Source organism: Globicephala melas, chromosome 7, assembly GCF_963455315.2.
Source record: "Globicephala melas chromosome 7, mGloMel1.2, whole genome shotgun sequence".
Classification (NCBI taxonomy): Eukaryota; Metazoa; Chordata; class Mammalia; order Artiodactyla; family Delphinidae; genus Globicephala; species Globicephala melas.
In genome coordinates this window covers 21249259-21274172 of record NC_083320.1, presented here as the reverse complement: position 1 = coordinate 21274172, position 24914 = coordinate 21249259, and the positions used below count along the sequence as shown (strand labels likewise).

Here is a 24914-nt window from a genome sequence, read left to right as displayed (position 1 = left end):
CTGGACAGATTTTTTAGGACCCTTCCAACCCCCAAGTTCTATGGTCCAGCCATAAGATAAACACACACACACAGATATTTGTGTGTAATATCTACATTTGGATGAGTCTTATAAAACTGCTGTTTTGTACATCAAAAATGAATGAACACGGCAAATTCATATGGTTTCATTCAATCTATAACGCAAAGATAGTATAAAATAGCACCATATCATCCCTCCCCACCTAACAGGTCTGATTCTTCCGCTCAGATACACAAGCCACTTACTGGAGAAACAAAGAGAAGTTCACTCTCAAAAGTATGACACCTTCTTGTCTCCGTTCTATCTCTCCCTTGTATGTATATACTCATATTAAGAGTACTTTTCAAGGTTAAAATTTACCAGCCTATGCACACACAAACAACTTTTTTAATATGTAAAGCTGTGTGCTATAATATATTCAGATATTTTCTGGACTAGGAACACTGCCTTTAAAAATCATATGATGGGCTTCCCTGGTGGCGCAGTGGTTGAGGGTCTGCCTGCCGATGCAGGGAACGCGGGTTCGTGCCTCGGTCCGGGAGGATCCCACATGCCGCGGAGCACCTGGGCCCGTGAGCCATGGCCGCTGAGCCTGCGCGTCCAGAGCCTGTGCTCCGCAACGGGAGAGGCCGCATCAGTGAGAGGCCCGCGTACCGCAAAAAAAAAAAAAAATCATATGATGACTATAAATATTTTGTACATTTTTGATGTTCTACAAGAAAAAAAAAAGCTTATCTCTTAAGTACCTAAAGAACTTTTGAAAACCTGAACAGAAGAAGGTGTAAAGTGAGTGACTACTCATTTCTCAACTGCTCACCTGGTATCTCAAATGAGTGTGTGTACAGAGACTGGCCCCCATCCACATCCACCAAGTGTCCGGTGATAAAGGAAGCTGCAGGAGACAGCAGGAAGCACACCAAGGTGGAGACGGAAGCACACACATGTATACGAAACATCAGATACTCCTCATTTTGGGCTGTTTCACATTCCCGAGTAAACGCATCTGAAGTTACAGGTCTGTATCTTGACTCCTACAGCCTAGAATGCCAGTCTGTGTGTGCTATAACCTGAAGGTGCATAGACAGACGCATTTTTCTATTTGAGCATCATTAAAATTAGGTACGTGACTAGGGTGAAGGCAAGATAAAAAGAGCCTTGGACAGAGTCAAACGAACTACACAATGTGAAGTAGCCAAAAGTGAACGCAGTGCTCAGTGTCTGCTCTCTCCCATCTCAAATAATTCAGTTCTTTGCACATTCCTCATTGTTTTTGCTTTTGTTTTTGCGGTACGCAGGCCTCTCACTGTTGTGGCCTCTCCCGTTGCGGAGCACAGGCTCTGGATGCGCAGGCTCAGCGGCCATGGCTCACGGGCCCAGCCGCTCCGCGGCATGTGGGATCTTCCCGGACTGGGGCATGAACCCGTGTCCCCTGCATCGGTAGGCGGACTCTCAACCACTGCGCCACCAGGGGAGCCCCCACAATCCTCATTGTTTTCAACACCACCACATGCCTTTTATAGTTTTCTCGCTGAAATAGTCATCGTGTCTGTATAACAATAAACTGGCTTTCTAGTTTGTTTAGTCCATGGTCCTTCTAGGCCCAAAGCCCAGCAACTCAGAGCTTTCTACCAGAGGGACCTGAGAATCCCACTGCAGCCCCGAAAAGTGCAGATAGGTAATTGATGAGTTTAGCAACATCTACTTCCAAAACCAAAGAGAAAGACAGAAATTATTTCACTGGATGTAAAGGAACGCTCACATGAGGCTGCTGGCACAGGCAGAGTTTCTCAAAGGGTGATCTTAAACCCCTGCATTAGAATCCCTAGGGGTGCTTACTGAAACTCCAGATTCCAAGACCCTACTTGCGATTGCCTGAATTGGAAGCTCTAGAGTTAGGGCCCCAGAATCTGCCATTTGATCAGGTTGCCCTGGGACTAGGGTGAGGCTAACAAGGTGTTTGGGGTCCAGGGTGCAGCAGTTAAGGAGGTGCTCACCCTGGGGGCAGACCCTGCACCTATGCAACCCTGAGAGCAAGTGGGTCCTTAAATATTGTGTTTGTACCTTGCTTGCCTCACCCCAGTCCTGGGCCTGCACAGAGCACTATAGCATGTTTGTTTACATGGCCCTGCCTCTTTGAGACTCTGAGACCCTGGAGGGAAGCATAGCCTTCTCTCCATCCTTGCATCCCCAGCAGCTATTATAGGACGGCACTGTCGAAAATGGAGGCCACTGGCCATATGACACAACCAAAGCGTTTCCATACGGCTCGTCTGAATTGAGATGTGCTGTAAGTGTAAAACCACACATCAGATTTTGAAGACCTGGTATGGAAAGAAGAAGGTAAAATAACCTCATAAATAATTTTTATAATGATTACATGTTAAAATGATAATGCTTTAGATATATTGGGTTAAATAAAATATATTTCTAAAACTAATTTCACTTCTTTTTAAAACTTTTCCTAATGTGGCTATTATGAAGTTTAACATTACATATGTGACGATTATCACATTTCTATTGGACACAGTTAGTATAGAATTAATAATTTATAAGTTCCCATATTCCTGGGGAAGGGCTGATGGGGCCTAGTCACAGGTGGCCATCAGAACTAGTTTTACCCTGTGTAATCAATCAATGACAACTCGCCCTGAGAACACGTTTTGTTAGTCAACCAATCAGTGAGAGCTCTTGGACTCTGCAAGTTAGCCAATCCGGAAGACTCAGTCCAATAAGCTCCTTTCTGAGTGTCAGCCAAACAACAACCCTCTCACCCAAGTAACCATGGCTTCTAGAAGTCTGCAAATCTCTAAAACCATACTTCCCCCCAAGGGGGGGGGAATAAAAAGCCTCAAGAGTCTACTCCAAGAGACTGTGGCTGACCAGCAATAAATGTGGTTTTGTGCTGAGTTTTGTTTCAATATTGAGCAGTGGCTCCATCCTTTGGCAGTGTTTAGCATAAAATAACTACTTAATAAATGCTGACACAGGGAAAGAATCTTTTTGCACCTCTCCCCCTCAAATAAAGGGATTTTTCATTGCCTAGCTCTCAATACAGTGTTTTGCCAACAGACTAGGCACCATTAAATAATACTGAATTGGACTGAAAGTACCTGGGAGGTATTAATAAAAGACATAAATATTCATGACACCTGATTTACTTTTGGAACTCAACATGCAGGTAAAATGAACTAAAAAAAATTTTATAATTACCAAATTGAGCACTATTATAATACCTTCAGATAGATTCTTCCTAACTTTCATTTTAATGAAATCCATTTGACAGATGAACTTGAAGTACTAAATCGGGCATGTTATCAATCAATAAACACTACAGGAGCCTAGCAACTTGTATCCACATCATCTATGTGGGTAACACCTTTTAGCTCAGTTATCTGTTTACTTTCAGCTCTGTTTATTAAAGATCACAGGGGTTTTATTTTATTATTTATTTATTTTTATTGGAGTATAATTGCTTTACAATTGCTGTTCATTTTTGCTGTACAATGAAGTGAATCAGCTGTATGTATACCTATATCCCCTCCCTCTTGGACCTCCCTCCCACCCACCCCCACCCCAATCTCACCCATCTAGGTCGTCACAGAGCACCAAGCTGAGCTTCCTGTGCTTTATAGCATGTTCCCGCTAGCTATCTATTTCATGCTTGGTAGTGTACATACATCAATTCTAATCTCCCAATTCGTCCCACCCTCCTCTTCCCCCCACCCCCGTGTCCACATGTCCGTTCTCTACATCTATGTCTCTATTCCTGCCCTGCAAATAGGTTCATCTCTACCGTTTTTCTAGATTCCACATATATGCGTTAACATACAATATTTGTTTTTCTCTTTCTGACTTACTTCACTCAGTGTGACAGACTCTAGGTCCATCCACGTCTCTACAAATGACCCAATTTCGTTCCTTTTTATGTCTGAGTGATATTCTATTGTATATATGTACCACATCTTCTTTATCCATTCATCTGTCATTGACATTTAAGTTGTTTCCATGTCCTGGCTATTGTAAATAGGGCTGCAATAATAAGTAGACTTGGGTTTGAATCCTAGTACCATGACCTGAGTATGGCCTTAGGCAAATTACTGAACCTCACTGGCTCTTGATTTCTTAATTTGTAAAATGAGTGTACAGGGTAAGTATAAGCCGTCTGAAGGGCCTGCCAAGTGCTGCGCTCCCTTCTAAGAGACGTTGAGGGCACCGCAGAAGTCCTGGCAGTTCCTTTTAACACTACAGCTACACTGACCCTCCTGACTCAGTCCCAGGAACTGTCACTGAAAAGAAGACAACTCACTGATAAGCAGTTCACCAATAGCCTGTTGTGAAAGTTCTGCCCCCAAAAAGGGCATTAGTGATTAGCTGGGGCAATCAGAGTAGCTTGGAAACATGACCTCGGGATGCTAGGACCCTGTCAAGCAGAGGCTGAAACGCTCTCCTTATTCTGCAACTCATGGCAATTCATCACCTCTTCTTCCCCTTACAAGCAAACTTTTTGAAGGTATTACCTACGTTAGTCACAGCACGGTTGGCAAAACCCTGGGCATATCTAAGAACTTTTCAGGGGATTTGCGACGTCAAAACTGTTTTCATAACCATACTGAGTCCTTATCTATCTTTTTCACTGTATTGACATTTGTCCTAATGGTGCCAAAGCCGTGATGGGAAAAATGGCTGCAGCCTCAGCACGAACGTGAAGTGGTGATCATTATACTAGCAGTCATGATATACGTCACCAGCAAGCACTCCCGGTGGGAGGAAGTCTCTTTCACTTTCAGATGTCCTCGATGAGCACTGAAAATTATTAATCATATTAATCTCAACTACTGAGTACACGTCTTTTTAATATCCTGTGTGACGAGGTGAGAATCACACCTTCAGCTCTTGTGCTGCACATGGAAGGATAAAGGTTGTCTCAGGGGAAAGAACGTGTGCTTGAGGTACGAACCGAACTAGTCACTTTTTTTACGAAACATCATTTTTTACTTGAAAGAATGACTAACAAGCTATAGTTATTCACACTTGGGTATTTGGCAGACATTTTTTCCAAAAAATGAACCGAGACTGCCACTTCAAGCAGCTGAAAACAACTGACAGTGTTTGTCAATGACAAAATTTGAGCTTTCAAGTAAAAACTAGAATTTTGGAAAAGTTGTACATGTCACTGTGAGTTTGACAGTTTTCTAATACTTGAAGATTTTTCAGAAGAGATTGGTGGTGATATTAACAAATGTGAACTTTTGATACTGTATCATGAATTGTGTGTCAACATTTAGAAGATGTCTGTAATTCAGTGAACGCATATTTTCCAAAAGACCAATGTCTGATGTTACAAAATCATCTATGGGTGAAAGACCCAGTAAAAGTGCAAGGAATACCAAGGAATTTTAATGTAACAGAGTAAAAAAGTTCACTGACATGGTTTCAGATTCCACATTGCAATTAATCTTTAAGAAACTGCCACTTGGGGCTTCCCTGGTGGCACAGTGGTTGGGAGTCCGCCTGCTGATGCAGGGGACACGGGTTCGTGCCCCGGTCCGGGAGGATCCCACATGCCGCGGAGCAGCTGGGCCCGTGAGCCATTGCTGCTGAGCCTGCGCGTCCGGAGCCTGTGCTCTGCAACGAGAGAGGCCACAACAGTGAGAGGCCCGCATACCGCAAAAAAAAAAAAAGAAACTGCCACTTGTTGAGTATCAAAGAAGAATATCCACAATTACCCAAAAAGGCTATTGAAATACTCCTCCCTTCTCCAACTGGCACAAAGCCAGATTTGCTTCACATGCTTTAACCAAAACAACATATTGCAACAGACTGAATGCAGAAGCAGATGTGAGTCTAGCTGTTTTCTATTAAGCCATTTGTAAAAAGTGTAAAACAAATGCAAAACAAAGTTTGCTTTTGTATTTTAAAATGTAGCTATTTTTCAGTAAAAATATTATTCATAGCATGTAATGCCTTTATTAAGATGATTTTAAATGAATTCATAAATATTTCTTAAATTTCTCAATTTCAATTTTTAATACAGTAAATATAGGCAATATAGTTCATAAAATAGAAGGAGTGTTCTCTCCAAAACAAAAATTTAGTTAGATCATTCCCTTGATTAAAAGTCTTTAAAAATCACTCTCAGTTTTCAGGATAAAAATCCAAGCACCTTGCTCAAAATCGCTCATCAAATGTTGGATTTAACAGTATCTTCTAAAATTTAATATACAAGTCAATTTTAGTTCAGGAATCCCGCTTCTAGAAAGTTACCTCCTCACCCAAGAGTGCATGACTACATTGAAGGATGTTCACTGCAGAATTACTGAAGTATAAAAAATATAAATAGAATCGCAATGTGCAACAATAGAGTCTAATTAAATATACTATGCTACATCCATAGTGAGTGGCAGAAAACGTATGTAGAATCCCACTTTCGTAAAAAAGTCTGTAAATAAAAATATTTTTGAGCATGCACAGTAAAATTTTGGAAAGATATACATCAAACTGATAATGAAAGCTAGCTCTAGGAATTAGAACACATTTTCCTCTAAGAGTTTTATGGCTTTGCTTTTATATTTAGCACTTAAATATATCTGAAAATCATTTTGCGTGTGATATGAGATAGGGGGCTCTATTTCTAAAGGAACAGCCAATTGCTGCAAGACTTTTGCTGAATGGTCTATCCTTTCCTTGCAGATTTGAAATGCTACTTTTCCTATAAACTCCCCGTATATATATGGTACTGATACGAGAGTCCATTCTATTCCACTAATTTTAACCTCTTCTAGTACCAGCCCCCGATGTGGTAAATAAGTATAGTTTTATAGTATGTTTTGGTAGCAGGAGGGTCATATCCCCTCATTATTCTTTTTCGAAACATTTTTGGCAGTTTTGGCATAAATATTTTTCAAGACAAACTTTAGAATCAGTATATTAATTCCAAAAATATATTAAATGTATACACTGATTTAAGGAAACTTGTTTTTAGTCAAATTGAGCCTCTCCATTGAGGAATGTAACATGTCTGTGTTTATTCTGGTCTTTTTTTTCTGTTCTTCAGTAAAAAACATTTTTTCATTTAGAGTTAAGTTTACTCTGGGTATTTTCATTTTTATTATTATTGTGGAAAAGATCTCCTTTTTTTAAAAAAAATTACAATTTAAGACTGATCTTGCTGGCATTTAAGAAAGCTATTGATTTTTACATACTTAAAACTGGCCACCTTACAGAAATCGTGTATGGAACTTCATTTTGTCATAATTGTCTGACTTGCTTACGTTTCTGTGTATCATAAATGCCACATGATAAAACAAAGTAGCTGAAAAGTACAATGAAACAATAAAAACATGCTGCTCTTAATCCACACTGCATTCACTCCTGAATAAATGCTACTGTGAGTATTCAAAGCACCGTCAGGATAGGATTCCTGGGAGCCAGAAGGAACAGTGGAAATGGCTTCATAGCATGGGAGCAATCTTCTCTATTAGCCAACCAGACTATTTAAAAAGGACACCAAAATATTACCAGTCTCCAAAGTATAAAACAAAGTAACTCCAACCAATGTTAGATATATACATCACCTCCTCAAGAACTCCAAGTTTTTTAGCTGGGATTTTCTGAAAGTACCCTTCAAATAAGTCTTTTGCCAAATGACCATGGTTGTTAAAAGTAGTCTGGGAATAAATGATTCCCTATGTTTAAAATAAAACAGGAAAAAATAAAGTACATAAAATTAAATTTTAATTGTAAAGACAACAAGGCAGTCTGTCATCCAATACCAAGTTGTTTAAGTTTAATAGAAAAGTTAACATTTCTAATATTAATTTTTCTCAAAATGGTCAAAGAAGTACAGTCAACCACTACTCAAAAGGATTATCTGAATGCTCGCTTTATGACCTCCCCTCGCATAATAACCAGCCAAGCTCGAGATTTTTTCATAAAAGACTTGGTTTCTGAAAGCATAATCATACGAGTAGATCAGAGAAGCCCTTAACTGGGAACAATGGGTCAGGGGAGTCTATTTTACCTTCCACTAAGGCTTCTATGTTTTACAATGGAAAACTGGCCTATGGTTAAACAGGACTTCGAAAATGCAATATTTTCATGGCTTCTTACCTAGAGAAAAATCACAAATAAAAAACTTAAATCCAATACAAATAAATTTAAATTTTAATTGTTTAAGAATTCTTTTATTCAGCTTTCAGTAGCTTTCAATGGTTTATAAAGCCAAAAAAATTACTCACAAACTGTTTAACACAGGATAAAGCTATTTATTACTGGCTTATAATTATATACAGCAGAGGTTATCAGAAGGGGAGGAAACAGGAGGGATGAGAGTAAGATGTAGAAACTTGGCAGTATTAATTACTCCAAACAATACTGGGGTAATATACCGGTTTCCAATTAAACAATTTGTAACCTTTTATTAAGAGGATAGAATTGGGACTTCCCTAGTGGCACAATGGTTAAGAATCCGCCTGCCAATGCAGGGGAAACGGGTTTGATCCCTGGTCTGGGAAGATCCCACATGCCGCAGAGCAACTAAGCCCGTGCACCACAACTACTGAGCCTGAGCTCTAGAGCACGCGAGCCACAACTACTGAGCCCACGAGCCACAACCAATGAAGCCTGCGCACCTAGAGCTGGTGTTCTGCAACAAGAGAAGCCACCACAATGAGAAGCCCACGCACTGCAATAAAGAGTAATAACCACTGCTCGCCACCACTAGAGAAAGCCCGCACACAGCAACGAAGACACAACAAAGCCAAAAATAAATAAATAAATTTTTAAAATAAATAAATAAAGAGGATGGAATCTTCCAGTAGTATTAAGGTTTAGACATTAAACCTAAAAACATCTGTGGAGGACAAACCTGACTTTAGTATTGTGCTTATAACACAAACACATCATTAAAGGTTATCAAGAAATACACATTTGGAGGCCAGTATTCCGAAGTATCAACATTCAGAATGGAACTATATCTAATTTACTCTATAAATATTTGAGAGTAAGGTAGATAAGGTAATGTCAGCCCCAAAGCATTGAAGGTATGTGAAGTTTCTGGCTAGGAACCTGCATTTGTTAGAGATGAGATTTCTCTAACATCTACAAGTCAGTTCATGCTTAGTTCCCACTGAGTAGCATAGATAACAATATCTATGGATACTATATAGATAGATCATAGGTAATACCCCCCAGATATTACAGAGTTTCAGATTCAGGGATGATTACTATCTTAGCAATGACCAGGAATCATCACAGAGAAATGAATTTGAGCTGAGTTTTGCAGGATGTGTGAGATGTTTCATTTATTATCTCTCTTGGAGTACACGGCCAATATGTAATCCCCAAGGAAGCTTAAGCTATGTCTTACTTCACATAATATGACAGTGTTTAAAGCTGAACAAATTGTTATTTTTTTCCCTATCATTTACATTATGTTTCAGAGAAATTTCCCCTTGACTTATAGTTGATCTTCAACTGGAAATTCCTTCCTAGAACTTTGACTTTAAGTTTCTCTCTCTCCTAATAAAGGATTAATGATATACCAAGAAATAACAAGATAATCTAGAAAAATTCATTCAAGGCAGCGATTCTCAACCTTCACGGTGAACTTGAATTTCCTTCTCTGTGCAATTGAATCAGCTTAAAAAAATACCAACACCTGGATTCCATAGTTTGGAGTCAAGCTTATATACCACTATTTTTTTATTTCACAGATGATTCTAATACACAGCCAGGAGTGAGAATCATTGGCTTAACTTAACCTTCTTGACAATCTGGTTGTAAATCAAAGAATACTTCTTTCTGGTTTTATCTATTTTTAAAAGCCAATCTTTTCTAGTATACATGCATATTAACAAATACCTCTATTAACAACACAAATGGAATCAGAAGAACACAATTTGTCAACAGCTTTCATATTGAACATTTACCTACAGGGGCAACACAATTGATCCTTATTCCACTGCTGGCCCATTCCACCGCTAAGGATTTGGTGAGGTTGTAAACACCTTCTCTGGCAGCTCCACTATGCCTTTAAAAGACAAAATACAAACGTGACAATCAGCTTCTGTTGAGTATGTCTCCCTTAACTAAATTGATAGGTGTACCAATGACCTGTCAGAGTCCCACAACAATGTTCTTGTTATGAGTCCCTGTCTGAACCATAAGAAAGAACCAGGTCCTTCAATATTAAAGCAAAACCACAACTATCTGACAGTCAAACAAATCTCACATAAGTCAAGGCCCACATAAGATCCCCCAAATCATCATGTGCATAAGAGGAATATTTTGAAGAACTTCTAATTACGGAAGAAAACAAACAAACTGGTAATTTTGAGGGTTACAAGTGTGGTTATTTTTTTAATCAATTTTAGATAATAAGGGATATGAAATTCATACTTCAGGCTAGCAATAGTATCAACAGAATTTCTAGACATAAAAAAATTTAAATTAATTTTAATATGTTTCCAGAGAAGAGGTTCAAATATTTATGTCTGGGGCTTCCCTGGTGGCGCAGTGGTTGAGAGTCCGCCTGCCATTGCAGGGGACACGGGTTCGTGCCCTGGTCCGGGAAGATCCCACATGCCGTGGAGCGGCTGGGCCCGTGAGCCATGGCCGCTGAGCCTGCGCGTCCAGAGCCTGTGCTCCACAACGGGAGAGGCCACAACAGTGAGAGGCCCGTGTACCACAAAAAAAAAAAAAAAAAATACTTAGGTCTGTATCCATATGGTGCAAAAAGGTATAGACATACTATGGCTTAGAATTTCTAATTAAAAGGTCCTCAGAACCAAGTACGTGAGATCTGGGGGTGTACCCACTCCTCACTAGAGAGTACCTCCATAGCCCCATGTTCCTGAAGAAAGTCCCCCTCAGTCCCCATGTTGGCTGCAAAAGCCCTGGCAGGACTCCAGGCAGAAACCAACCGCTCCATCTGCCAGAATTACCTGGGCAACCTCATCACCATCAAACGTGGCCACCACTTGTGCCACTCTGCATCCAACAGTCCCGGGTGGATTTATAGGACAGGTTTCCTTGCTTGCCACCAATGCTAGGAGGGGCCCTTCTGGAGTAATGCCCAGCTGGACAGGATGACACGATGGTGAACACACAGCTTCACATCACCAGGAGCAAGAGGCGGGGGCAGAACAGATGAGCATATGCAGGAAACATAGTCGAGTTTGGACAATTTTCTGTGAGGAGAACCTAGAGGTGTTTGTCCCCTTGCACTCATCCCCTGACCACCAGGGCCACCATATGAGGTCCTGCCTCTCATCATAGGAAAAGGCTCAGCAGTGACCTAGAGCCCCTGAAGAAAGTGGCAGGTGTTCAGAAACAGCCACCCAAGAAAGAAAACTACTAGGATTGGGGTGGGGGGGGGGATGGAGGGAGGAGGAGAGAGAGGGAGTTGGAAAATCAGAGACAGAAATTACTCTCTGAATTTGAGCACCTGGACCAGTTTGTTGAATGTGAGCGAGAGGCCGTTGAACGGAGTGGGATGCCACCCGAATGTGCTGCTGCGATGGTATATTGATTATTTTCAGCTGTGGGCACTTGAAACACAGCAAATGCAGAGAGAGGCTTTCTCTGAACCCCCCTCATCGGCTAAAAGGAACGCAGTGCCATAAATCCCCTCCCTGGGAGTCTCATCAACCAGGGAAGGCTGACTGTTGTCACATGATGGGAGACTAGATGTCGACACCACATGCGGACAAACTTTGTCACCAACTCTCATACCTCCATCCGTTCTTCAAAGGACCCATTCATCTTTCCTAAAAATCATATACTCCCCACCCCAAGAGGCCTATATCCCCTCTCCCCTTTCCCTATTAAGATAGTATTTAATCCTGAATTGGAAGCCACGACAGGCAGTTGCTCATTTTTCCCTGGGTACCTCCCATGTATACATGAGGTATACGTGTGAATAAACTTCCATTTGTTTTTCTCCTGTTCATCTGTCTTTTATTACAGGAGTCTCAGCTAAGAGCTCAGAAGGGCAGAGGGAAAATTATTTATCCTCCCCTACACAGTTCTCAAGGTTAGCCGAGAAGGACATTTAATACAAACTCAATGCAGACACAATAACATTTTCAGACTACATCTCCACACTCAAAGATCTACTAAAGAAGTTGGCAGAGAAGAGTGTGATGTCAGAAGGGAAAGTGCTGCTGGATGTCGAGACCACCCATGACAGGTGTGAAAGCCTGAAGCGCCCAGCTCTCTGTTCGTTCCATAAGGAAGGAGACGGCCTTCCTCTGCAGTATTTGGCACTGCAGAGAATTACACAGAAACTGAAAGTTACTCTGGATCTTGAAACAGCACATCCTAATCTCTCTGTCTCTGAGGATTAAAAAAAAATTGGGGACATTTGTGAGGAAAAAGCAGAGAGTTTATCCAGAGAGATTTACGGCTTATCCAGTAGTCCTGGGTTCTGAAGGATTTGATTCCGGCTAGCATTACTGGGAGATCCAGGTGGATGAGATGCCTGAATGGACCACAAGGTTTGTAAAAACTCCCCTTCCAGGAGAAAAAAGTGACCCCCATCAAAACAGAACAGATGGTGGACGATTCAGTGGCAGGATGGTGACTATGTCGCATGAGGCATTGTTCCAGCCACTTTTCTGAAGCAAAAGCCCAGAAGAGAAGGAAGGGCATTTATCTAGACTAGGAGTTCCATGAGATTTCATTTTGCCATCTGAATAACGTCTCACAGCCATTCTTTCACTGAGAAAATCTTCTGAAATACTAAGGCCTTATTTGTGTATCAGATATGATTTGAAATGTCTTACACTGTGTGAAGGAAGAGATTATGAGCGATAAACCACCCTAAAGGCTGTCACACTGCTTCATTTTCTTCCCGTAATTTATGAATAGGAGGCAGAATAATATTTAACTCTCAGTGAATCTAGCACTAACAATTTTTTTTCAATGCTTCTAGGACTTAAACATATAAATGAAATCATACATACATGCTCTTTTCTATCTGGCTTCTTTCACTCAGAATAATTATTTTCAGATTTATCCACATTGCTGCATGAATCAACAGTTCACTCCTTTTCATTTCTGAGTAGCACATTATACATATATACCATGATCTGTTTATTCATTCACTCACTGATAGGCATTTGGGCCATGAATTCTCTCTCCATGGGAGATATGAGTTGCTTTTTGGCCCATCTCTTGCCCTTGTAATTATTGACAATGACCCAAAAGATCAGCAGGTCAGTCTAAGCTCCTCTGCACAGATTGTAATGGAAATTGGACTATTCTTAGACGACACTGACAATGTCAGAAAATGATCAGGACCCCAGAGAAACACGTGCAAAGACAGCAATACAATTCAAACACACACACACAAGAGATATCCAGGTAGCCTTTCAACAAATGAAAAGATGCTGCACTGGGATATCATTTCTTGCCCATCAGAGTTGTCCAGAAATTGACATGACACATTTTTGGTGAGGCTGTGAGTAACAGGCATTCTCATTCATTGACGATGGAGTGCAAAATGCAAAGAAACTTGCAGGGACCTCCCCAGCAGTCCAGTGGTTAAGACTCCACACTCCCAGTGCAGGGGGCATGGGTTCCATCCCTGGTTGGGGAACTAATATCCCGCATGCCACACAGCGCAGCCGAAAAACAAAGAAACTTGCAAATGCCTAACAGGATGCATTTACTCTTCACCCAGCGGTCCAACTTCCCGGATATACCCTAAATATATACCTCCACAAATATGAAACAAATATTTACAGTGTTATTCATTACAGAATTATTTGTAATAGCGAAACACAGAAACACAAATTTCTATTAAATGTGAAACAATGTGTGCATTTGAAACAATGAATTTGAAAAGAAATCCTTGATTCCATAGTGGTATACTAAAAAAGTTCATAATAGTAATAACATATATAGGGAGAAGTGATGGTTGTGGTGTAACCAAAAGTCTTTTTATGGAAGAGTATCAGCTAAAAAACATAGAAGTGGGACTTTCGGGGATGGGGGGACCTTCAAGATGGCGGAGAAGTAAGACGTGGAGATCACCTTCCTCCCCACAAATACATCAGAAATACATCTACATGTGGAATAACTCCTACAGAACACCTACTGAATGCTGGCAGAAGACCTCAGACTTCCCAAAAGGCAAGAAATTCCCCACGTACCTGGGTAGGGCAAAAGAAAAAAGAAAAAACAGACACAAAAGAATAGGGACGGGACCTGCACCAGTGGGAGGGAGCTGTGAAGGAGGAAAGATCTCCACACACTAGGAAGCCCCTTCGCGGGCGGAGACTGCGGGTGGCGGAGGGGGAAGCTTCGGGCCGCAGAGGAGAGCACAGCCGCAGGGGTTCGGAGGGCAAAGCCGAGAGATTCCCGCACAGAGGACCTGTGCCTACCAGCACTCACCAGCCCGAGAGGCTTGTCTGCTCGCCCACCGGGACGGGCAGGGGCTGGGAGCTGAGGCTCGGGCTTCGGAGGTCGGAGCGCAGGGAGAGGACTGGGGTTGGCGGCGTGAACACAGCCTGAAGGGGCTAGTGCGCCACAGCTGGCCGGGAGGGAGTCTGGGAAAGTCTGGACCTGCCAAAGAGGCAAGAAGACAATTGTTTCGGGGTGCGTGAGGAGAGGGGATTCAGAGCACCGCCTAAACGAGCTCCAGAGATGGGAGGGAGGAAGAAAGGGAGGAAAGACAGAGAGAGAGAATGCAAATGCAGCAAAATGTTAGCACTTGGTGAATCTAAATGAAAGGTATACAGACACAGCTTGGAGATTTCGGCAGGTTCAGTTCCAGACCACCACAATAAAGCAATATTGCAATACAGTGAATTAAGAAAATTTTTTTGTTTCCCAGTGCATATGAAAATCATGTTTACACTAAACTATAGTCTATTAAATGTGCGATAGCATTATGTATAAAAAAATAATGTACAACCTTAATTTTTAAATATTTTATTGCTAAAAAGTGCTAACCATCATTTGAGCCTTCAGCAAGTCGTAATCTTTTTGCAATAGTAACATCAAAGATCACTGACCACAAATCATCATAACAAATATAATAAAAATTTGAAATATTGCCATAATTACCTAAATGTGACACAGAGACACAAAGTAAGCAAATGCTGTTAGAAAAACAGTGCTGGCAGACTTGCTCGATGTGCAATAAAGCAAAACATAATAAAACGAGGTATGCCTAATAGGAGTTCATTGTATTATTTCTTTAACTTTTTCACACATTCAAGAGGTTTCCAAAAATAAACTGGGAGAAAGAAATTCCTATATTAGTAAAATGAATAATTAAAGGCTATAGGAAAGTCTAAATTCACCAGTAATTTATATGTGGATGTTCCCACAAGTCTTTAACAATAGCATATTGTGTCAAAGAGTACAAGTTGAAAAACCTGGAACTTCAGGGTAGTCATGACTTAAATCATTTTAATTACATAAAAAATACATGTTCATTTTAGAAAAACTAGAAAAAGCAGATACGCAAAAAGATGAAAATAATATGTAATTTTACCTCCCAGAGATAATATGTCAGTATTTTGGTATAAACTCCTTCAGAATTATGTCTATTCATATACAGCCATATATAAGTATATACTGTTTTTTGCAGAAATGTGATCATGCTGGATAGAATGTTTTATAACCTGCTTTTCACTCGATGTCTGGGAATATCTTTTCATATTGAGAAGTATATTTTTATACCTATATTTTTAGTGGCTGCATAGTACTCTATCCTGTAGATGTATAAAACTTCACTCAACTAATATTTTACTCTAGGATATTTAAATGGTTTTCAGTTTTTCACTGTTATTATTATGGTACAGAAAAATGTATGTTTCATATTCCTTGTTTTCAAAACCAAAAGCTAAGTCCCATTGTTTAAAGTAAAAACAAAACAAAACAAAAACTCGAGGCCCTGTATTCTTTAATTCAATTCTGGCTAATAAAAATCATAACTGAATCTAGACTCTGCAGATTTCTAATTAATGGCTGTTGGCAAGGAACCTCAGGTTGGTAAGAGACTGTTGACTTGAGTGCTGGAAAGTGTTGAAGTGCTGAGCTATGAAGGGTGGGTTAGAGACTACAAGCTACCTCCTAACACTCATTCTCCTCTTCTTACATAGAAATTGAATTTGTACTTAGGCACATAGCTACTCACCTAAAGATTCTATTTCCCAGTATCCCTTATAGGTAGGTATGATCGTTTAACTGAGTTCTAGCTGATGATGAATGTCAGTGAATGTAATGGTGCCACTTCCAGATGGTGCTGTTAAAAAGAAAGAGTGAGTATTACATTTTTCCTCATTCCTACTGTCTGGAATGCAGTTACAATGACAGGAACTGGAGCAGCCATTTTGGACCATGGGATGGAAACCATATGTCAAAGATAGTAAAGCAAGAAGTAGGATCCTTATTCCCTAATGATTATGGAACTACCATACTATCCCTGGACTATATACCTTGAGTTTTTATGTGAGGGAGAAGTCAACTATCTTATTCAAGCTCCTCTTTCTTATGGATCTCTACACTTCAGCAGCTCATCCTGTATCACAATTAATACAGAACTGTATACGACCAGTTGAACAAAGATGAGGCTGGAAGTGTCTGCAAGACCTTTGATTTAGAGATACTAAGAATATAAAGCCATGGGGCTTCCCTGGTGGCGCAGTGGTTGAGAGTCCGCCTGCTGATGCAGGGGACACGGGTTCGTGCCCCGGTCCGGGAAGATCCCACATGCCGCGGAGCGGCTGGGCCCGTGAGCCATGGCCACTGAGCCTGCGCGTACAGAGCCTGTGCTCTGCAGTGGGAGAGGCCACAACAGTGAGAGGCCTGCATACCGCAAAAAAAAAAAAAAAAAAAAAGAATGAAATAATGCCATTTGCAGCAACATGGATGGATCTAGAGATTATCATACTAAGTGAACTAAGAAAGAGAGACAAATACCATATGACATCACATATATGTGGAATCTAAAATAAAACACTAATCAATATATCTATGAAACAAAAACAGACTCACAGATATAGAGAACAGATTTGTAGTTGCCAAGGGGGAGGGAAGGATTGGGAGTTTGGGATTAGCAGATGCAAGCTATTACATATAAAATGGATAAACAACAAGGTCCTACTGTATAGCACAGGGAACTATATTCAATATCCTGTGATAAACCACAATGGAAAAGAAAATGAAAAAGAATATGTATCTGTATAACTGTCACTTTGCTGACAGCAGAAATTAAACACAACGTCGTAAATCAACTATACTACAATAAAATTAAAAAAAACAAAGATAGATTTGCTTTACCTCCTTGTCATTACAGATGTTCCATTTTATGGGAGTGACTTGAGCCTGGCTGGTAGGAGGCAGACAGGCCTTCAGTTCATCTGCAGCAGATTTTAATCTATCAGACTCATGGGATGCAATGACCACATTAAACCCTGAGGAGACAACAGCCAAAGAACAACTAAATATGTTTTCACTGGTTGTCCAAGTTCTGAAAGTAATAATGTTTAGAAAATGTTTCATATGTTCTTGTAAAAACAGATGAATTAGGACTTCTGCATATGGTCAAGATGGAGTAATAGGAACTGAACTTACCCTCCAGCCCAAAACAACTAAAAAACTGAACAAAATATACGCAATAATGATTTCCAGGCACTGGATATCAAGTAGCACAGGCTAGTGATCCCAGAGAGTGAACACAAACAATGTGAGCCCTATTATTATTCCAGATTGCTGCCTAGAGAGAGTCTTCAGGCTGCAACATAGGGAGGAGGAACCCATTCAGAGCCCAGCAGTCTCCTGGGTAGAAGAGATGAAGTTGGGAGTCCAGGGAGGCCAAGACAGCTAGATTACACAGGGCACAGAGAGAAAGGAGGTACACAGGGGGAGAACTCCAGAGATCCGTAGAGTTCCCTCAGATCTTCAGCTGAGCACTGATCAGTACATACGAGTAAGGAAACAATCTGAGGCTGGGGGAAGTTTGTTCCCAAGCTCTAAAAATTTTCAAACTGTTTCCAAGTAACTTAATTGCATCACAGAACAAAGTTCAGCAATATTTATAAGAATACAAAAAAAACTAGCCTGCAACAAGGTAAAATTCAAATGTCTAGCATCCAACAAAAAGCCACAAGGCATACAAAGGAGCAGGGAAATACAACCCAGAATGAGGAGAAAAGCAAATTAATAAAAACAGGCCCAGGAATGGACTGATGACATAATTAAATAAACCAATGATAAAGAGAAAAATATTAAAAGCAGCCAGAGGAAAAGAACACAAAAAAGACAAGGAAGACAGAACACTTCTTTTCAGAAACAATGCAAGCCAGAAGATAGTGGAATATCTTGCAAGTACTGGGGATGCGGGTGGCGGTGGGAGTTTTGGAACCTAGAACTCTTACCCAGTGAAAATAGCTTTCAAAAGTAATGGCAGGGCTTCCCTGGTGGCGCAGTGGTTGAGAGTCTGCCTGCCGATGCAGGGAACGCGGGTTCGTGCCCCGGTCCGGGAAGATCCCACGTGCTGCAGAACGGCTGGGCCTGTGAGCCATGGCCATTGAGCCTGCGCGTCCGGAGCCTGTGCTCCGCAATGGAGAGGCCACAACAGTGAGAGGCCCGCGTACAGCAAAAAAAAAAAAAAAAAAAGTAATGGCAAATTAAAGACTTATTCACACATATGATATCCAGAAGAATTCATTAAAGTAGACTTGCACTACAAAAAGATTAAAGGAAGGTCTTCAAACAGAAGGACAATGATACCAGATGAAAATCTAAATCTACAAAAGAAGAGAACTGGAAATGGTAATTATGTGAGTAAATAAAGTAAATATGAAGTCTTTTCTTATTTCTATTCAATCTCTCTAAAAGGTAGTGATTGTTTAAAGTAAAAATGATATCAGTGTATTGTAGGCTTTATAACATATGTAGAAATAAAATGTATGAGCATTTCATTGTTACACAATGTCCAGGAAGGGTGAAGTAGAAGTATCCGCAGTCCTTGTTTTGCTCGGCTCTAATACACGCTAATTTCAGTTACCTTAGTTTAAATAACACCAGACCCCCAACAACACTGTTCAGATTCCAGTTACCATGGCAGATTAACTGTGAGTAATTGCATAAAATATAAACTGTACCACCAGTACAAATCCACAGACCAGCATGCGAATAACAGATGCACATCACTGTCAGTGACTAATTGTGATTGGCCACTGTGCATCTGTTCTTCAATTGTGTACAGACGGCAAAGAATGCAGCTGTGTTGCCTCCTTGTCTCCCAATGATAAACCCATGTGACATTTTACAAAAACCAATGACTGAAGGAGAGACTGGCCAACAAAGATGAAAGTGCAACAAAGAAATAAAAATTGGTAACACTGAAAGTGAAATTAGAATTGTACGTAAATGGAGTTATAAAAGGAAGAGCTACCCATGGGAATGCTGACACTCCACCAGTGCTTTCCTTAAGTAAAAATATTAAGCTATGAGACACTGGACTATTCATTTATCTTACTAAGTAATCCTGAACCTTATTGCTCATTGTTGCCTCACATGTTAGTTTATCCTAAAGAGAATGCTTCCTTCTTTTCATGTACAAATATAAAAGGCAGAAATACGTGCCAAGACAGCCTTGAAACAGAGAGAGGGAAGAGCCTCACCACCTCTGGGAAGCCCAGATGTATATGGCAGATTTAAAGCGAACTATATTGATAATCACAACTATGTTGACGACCCTCCTTCCTCTCCCTCACTGAGCCCAGATTGGCAGCTCCTTCTACATGCTCCCATATCCCTGACCTCACTCTAATACAGCATTTAAACCAGTATTGTATGATAGTTAAGTCTCCCCCCACTCACCATCATCTCCTGGAGGACTGGGACCCTGTCATTGTAATTATTACACTCACAAACAGTCCACATTCAATATTCATGTATGGAATAAATGACACTTAGAAAGGTAAAGAGAAAAATGGCTCTCTGTTTGACCACAACCTTTCTAGTTGTACGTGATGAGGTAGCTTCTGCATATTAAAATAAGGCACTTTAAAAAACTATTTTTCAAGATTAGGTTATAATTTAGTGAGTTACAAATGCAGACAACTTTTGGAAATTCTGATAGGCAATCTGAGAGCTTTATAAAGCAAATATTAAAAAGATTCACCATGAATTCCTTGCAAGACAAGACTAACTTTAAAATAGAATTCAACTTATCAAAATTGGTGTATAGGACTTTCCTGGTGGTGCAGTGGTTAAGACTCCTCCTGCCAATGCAGGGGACACAGGATCAAGCCCTGGTCTGGGAAGATTCCACATGCCATGGAGCAACTAAGCCCATGTGCCACAACTACTGAGCCTGAGCTCTAGAGCCCGTGAGCCACAACTACTGAACTGGCATGCCACAACTACTGAGGCCCGCGTGCCTAGAGCCTGTGCTCCGCACAAGAGAAGCCACCGCAATGAGGAGCCCATGCACCTCAACAAAGAGTAGCCCCCTCGCCACAACTAGAGAAGTGCGCAGCAACGAAGACCAAACGCAGCCAAAAATAAATAAATAAATTTATTTTTAAAAATTGATGTATAATTTTCAACAAAGCATATATTATACTGTTAGGAGAACCGTTATTCCTTTCTTCTTCTGTTTCCAGGAGGAAGCTTCTACTCCCAGGTGGGGAAAGAATTGAAATACACATTTCTAGCCCAGGTCCAACCCTCAGCCAGGTTTCCCTGAATTAGGAGGAATAGCTAATCTCATTAATAAAACGGAAAGGAGAAACAAGGTCCCCTGGATTAGCCACTGCCTCTGCCCATCACCTTCTTTTCTCCGATCTTTCTGCCTTAAAGATGGGCATTAACTGCTCTAGTTCCCAGAGCAGAGCACAGGCTGACAAGGCAGGGAAATCTGACATCTACAACTCTTCCTGAATCCACATTAAGAAGTTAAGCCTCATTAAAAAAAAAAAATCCTCAAGAATGCTAAGGTGATTAATGCCTGACTTTGTCCAAGGCCTCAAATAAGAGATATAATGAAAATATAAATAGGATTATTCACAGGAATTATCGAATTAGAAGCTTACTAAATTATCACTAATTACTATCTAAACCCTGAAGGCTTCAGGAAAGTTATCTAATATTAGCAGAGCTATACTGGGACACAACTTTAAAAGGCTATTTATTTTAACTGCTATATAAACTTGAACCAGGGGGCAAAAGTATTACAAGGCGGAATGCTGCAGTGCTGGGTAGAACCAGAAACCTAAATTTCCATTAAAGGAATGGTTAAATAAGTTGTTACATATCCATACAATAGAATACTATATAACTTTGAGAAGAATGAAGTACTACTATATGCACTAGCATGGAAAGAAAAAATTACAGAACAGTAAGAATACTACAGTCACAGTTTTGTAAATAACAAAATACACACAAGTGTATATGTGTGCATGTGGGTGACTCATAGAAAATCACCAGGAAAGGGATTTAGGAGATGGGCAGAATGGGAAAGCTCATTTTTTTCTTTTATATACTTCCATACTACCCGAATTTATTGCAATGCTCTTATTTTATAATAAACTAGAAAATTATTAGACGATATCCTTCTCCTCACCCTTACGCTAAATGATTTAGATGGACTTTTTTTGTTGTTTATATGAGTTGCTAGAGAAATTCAGAAAGCTTGATAAACTTACTTAGAACAAGGTACAGAAGTAACTAGCAAATAATGAGTTATTTCCACATCAGAGGCATTTGTAGCCAAATATATTGCTTTTCTGCTTGGGCTGATACTGATTCCTTTCAATCTTCAACTCAGAGTGCTATATGTAAGCACCTTCTAGGTCCCTGGTGTTGATAAGAGCCTAGTCACCAGAGCAAGAAAGAGTGCTGTCTTGCCTCACAATTTCCACTTGCAATTCCTACTTTCATTTCACCCACTGTCAACAGAAAGAGAATGACTAACTTGAGGACAGAGACAAGGATTTAGCTTGAATTCAATGTGAATGGTCTTAGGTTCAATATTCTTTGATGGAATCAGGACTCCTCTGGTCTAAGAGCATCTGTCAAATAGAGGAAGAGGGTTTCAATTCTGTTCCCTACATCCTGCCCTTGTGAGCTAGGGCTTTCAGCATCCTCTCAGAAAAGGGACAGTCAAAATCATTTGGATGTGAAAGACAACACAATAATCACTTTAAAAAGCATGCCTCGGGGGGTTCCCTGGTGGCGCAGTGGTTGAGAGTCCACACAGGTTCGTGCCCCGGTCCGGAAAGATCCAACATGCTGCGGAGCGGCTGGGCCCATGAGCCACCGCCGCTGAGTCTGCGCGTCCGGAGCACAGGCTCCGCAACGGGAGAGGCCGCAACAGTGAGAGGCCCAGGTACAGCAAAAACAAAAACAAAACAAACAAACAAAAAAGCATGCCTCGGACTTCCCTGGTGGCGCAGTGGTTAAGAATCCGCCTGCCAAGGCAGGGGACACGGGTTCGAGCCCTGGTCTGGGAAGATCCCACATGCCGCAGAGCAACTAAGCCTGTGCATCACAGCTACGGAGCCTACACTCTAGAGCCCGCGAGCCACAACTACTGAGCCCGCGCGCCACAACTACTTAAGCCCACATGCCTAGAGCCCATGCTCCGCAACAAGAGAAGCCACCGCAGTGAGAAGACCACGCACTGCAGCGCGCAAAGAGTAGCCCCCGCTCGCCACCACTAGAGAAAGCCTGCGCACATTAACGAAGACCCAACGCAGCCAAAAATAAATAAATAAAATAAATAAATTTATTTTTAAAAAGCATGCCTCAAAATCCAACTTGTAATTCACACCAAAAAATAGGAGCCTTCTCACTGGAAACTGAATTGGCTAACATTTTATTTTATTTGCCCAATTTAGGTTTCTATAACAATTTTCAGGAAACAGCCATTAATCCTGGAATAAAAAAATAAAGCTGAGCAAGTCAGAGTAAAAATTATTTGTATACTCTTTCACTGAAGGAAATGCATTTCCAATACATTACTTTTTTTTTAAGTACATTGGAAGGTTGAACCAGGATCTGACCAATCTGCTGTGAAGCCTGGTATCTGACCTTCACAGAAAATGATAACCGATTCTACTTTTCTAATGGATTTTCCTGAACAGGGTTAGAGTTTTGGTGTTGGAAGTAAAGTGGGTAGTAATGGTGATGAAGCTACACCAGGGTCAGATTAAGAAATGCTAATTTTCTTTTTTTTTCTTATTAAGATGTATTTTTTCCTTTTTTTCAACATACTTTTTTTAAGTTCATATGCTGTGCCAGGCATGAGAAACACAATGGTAAGCAAAGACAACTTACATGTTCATTAAAAAAAATTTGAAAAATGAGTACAGTTTAACGACTCATCATTCAAATCATTTCCAGAAAAAGTAGTTGCTGATAACAATATTACAAACTTCTTTTCAGTCTTCTTCTGCATATATATTTTTCATTAACAATTAAATTGGAATGCTCTATTTTGTTTAGAATTCTGATTTTTTCAATTATATGGTATGCATTTGACAACAAAATCTTCAATAGCAAGATGTTTAAATAGCAGCATATTTCATTGTTACTGATTTAGTCTTTTCCCTTATCATGTTTCACTATTCAACACTACATTCTTGTACACAAATCCGTGCTTGTCCCTGATTATTTCCGAAGAGTAAATTCCTGAGAGAGGAATTACTAGGTCATACAGCACAAATACTGTTAATACTTTTGGATTTTTTTTCCCAAACTGACCTCTAGAAAGCTTGTAATAATTTACATTCTTGCCTCCCTTCTCACTTCCTCATCAACACTTTCATTTTCCCCAATGTTTTAAAATTCTGTTAAAAAACCAATGGCACCTTTTTATTGCTATATTTTGCATTTCATTGCCAAAAAAGTTGACTATCTTTTCATATACTTACTGCTTTTTTTTTAGTTCTTGATTTAAAATGCTTGGCCCATATCAGAAGCCTATCTTTCTATCAGTTGTTAGATCTTTTCCTTATTTATTTATGAGATCTCTTTATATAATAAATTTATTGTACATTGTAAATGTTTTTCTTCATGTTCCTTCAAACTTTATTCACATATATTTTTTAATTCAATGAGGATATACACCTTCATATTTATCTATTTTCCCTTTTGTGGTTTCTTTCCTTGTTTATTGCTTATCAAGTCCTCCCTTCACCCAAGTTAAGGTAAATATTACAAGAGATTCGAGAAGATTATATGATGGGAGACTTTTACCTTTTCCAGTTAAATGAAGTCTTCCCATGTTTCCTAATCATTCATTAGGCAATAAATAGAATTTATTTATTTATTTGGCCCAGCAGCACGGCTTGTGGGATCTTAGTTCCCCGCCCAGGGATCCAGCCCAGGCCCACCGGCAGGAAAGCCCTGAGTCCTAACCACTAGATCGCCAGGGAATTCCCTAGAAAGAATTAATTTTAAATTCACATCCATAATTAGTTCCATAGCATGATTCCACACGTCTCCTTAATCCCCACCTCGGACACAGTATCTTTGGCTCTAAATTTTCCCTTTAGTTTACAAATAGTGGTTCATCATCCACCGCTTCTCCACAACTTTTCTTAGAACTCCCCTCTCTCCACTCTCCCTCGCGGTTTAAATTTCGCCCACAGCTACACTTCCTTTGCTTTGCAACTTCACGCTCTCCTAAGCCCGCCTCTGGCCCCCTGGCTCCCGACCCCAGGTTCCGCCAGCTTCTAAGGCTCTCTCGCTCTGAGTAACCTAGCCCAGAGGCCTGCTCACGCACCTAGATGCAGGAGCTCGGTCGCGATGGCCTTTCCGATGCCCGTACCCCCGCCGGTGACGATGGCCACTTGGTGCTGCATCAAGCCTGCTGCCAGGCAAACTCACGGCCACGGGACATTTGAGTGATAAAGCGTAGGCCA

At 40.5% G+C, this 24914-nt stretch overlaps 1 protein-coding gene and 1 long non-coding RNA gene across 2 annotated transcripts in view; both read right to left on the bottom strand.

The window, feature by feature from the left end:
- The window catches only part of LOC138842755 (uncharacterized), a 59211-nt gene that overhangs the window by 13535 nt on the left and 20762 nt on the right, over window positions 1-24914 (bottom strand). The gene's annotated exons all lie outside the window — the stretch shown is intronic.
- The window catches only part of PECR (peroxisomal trans-2-enoyl-CoA reductase), a 30750-nt gene that overhangs the window by 2453 nt on the left and 3383 nt on the right, over window positions 1-24914 (bottom strand). Inside the window, exons 2-8 of the mRNA XM_060302642.1 lie at window positions 24776-24874; window positions 17317-17450; window positions 16268-16279; window positions 12426-12502; window positions 9955-10051; window positions 7596-7706; window positions 839-950 (exon numbers count right to left, since the gene is read on the bottom strand). Coding sequence (XP_060158625.1) covers window positions 839-950; window positions 7596-7706; window positions 9955-10051; window positions 12426-12502; window positions 16268-16279; window positions 17317-17450; window positions 24776-24874 — 642 coding nt within the window. The remainder of the gene's footprint in view (window positions 1-838; window positions 951-7595; window positions 7707-9954; window positions 10052-12425; window positions 12503-16267; window positions 16280-17316; window positions 17451-24775; window positions 24875-24914) is intronic.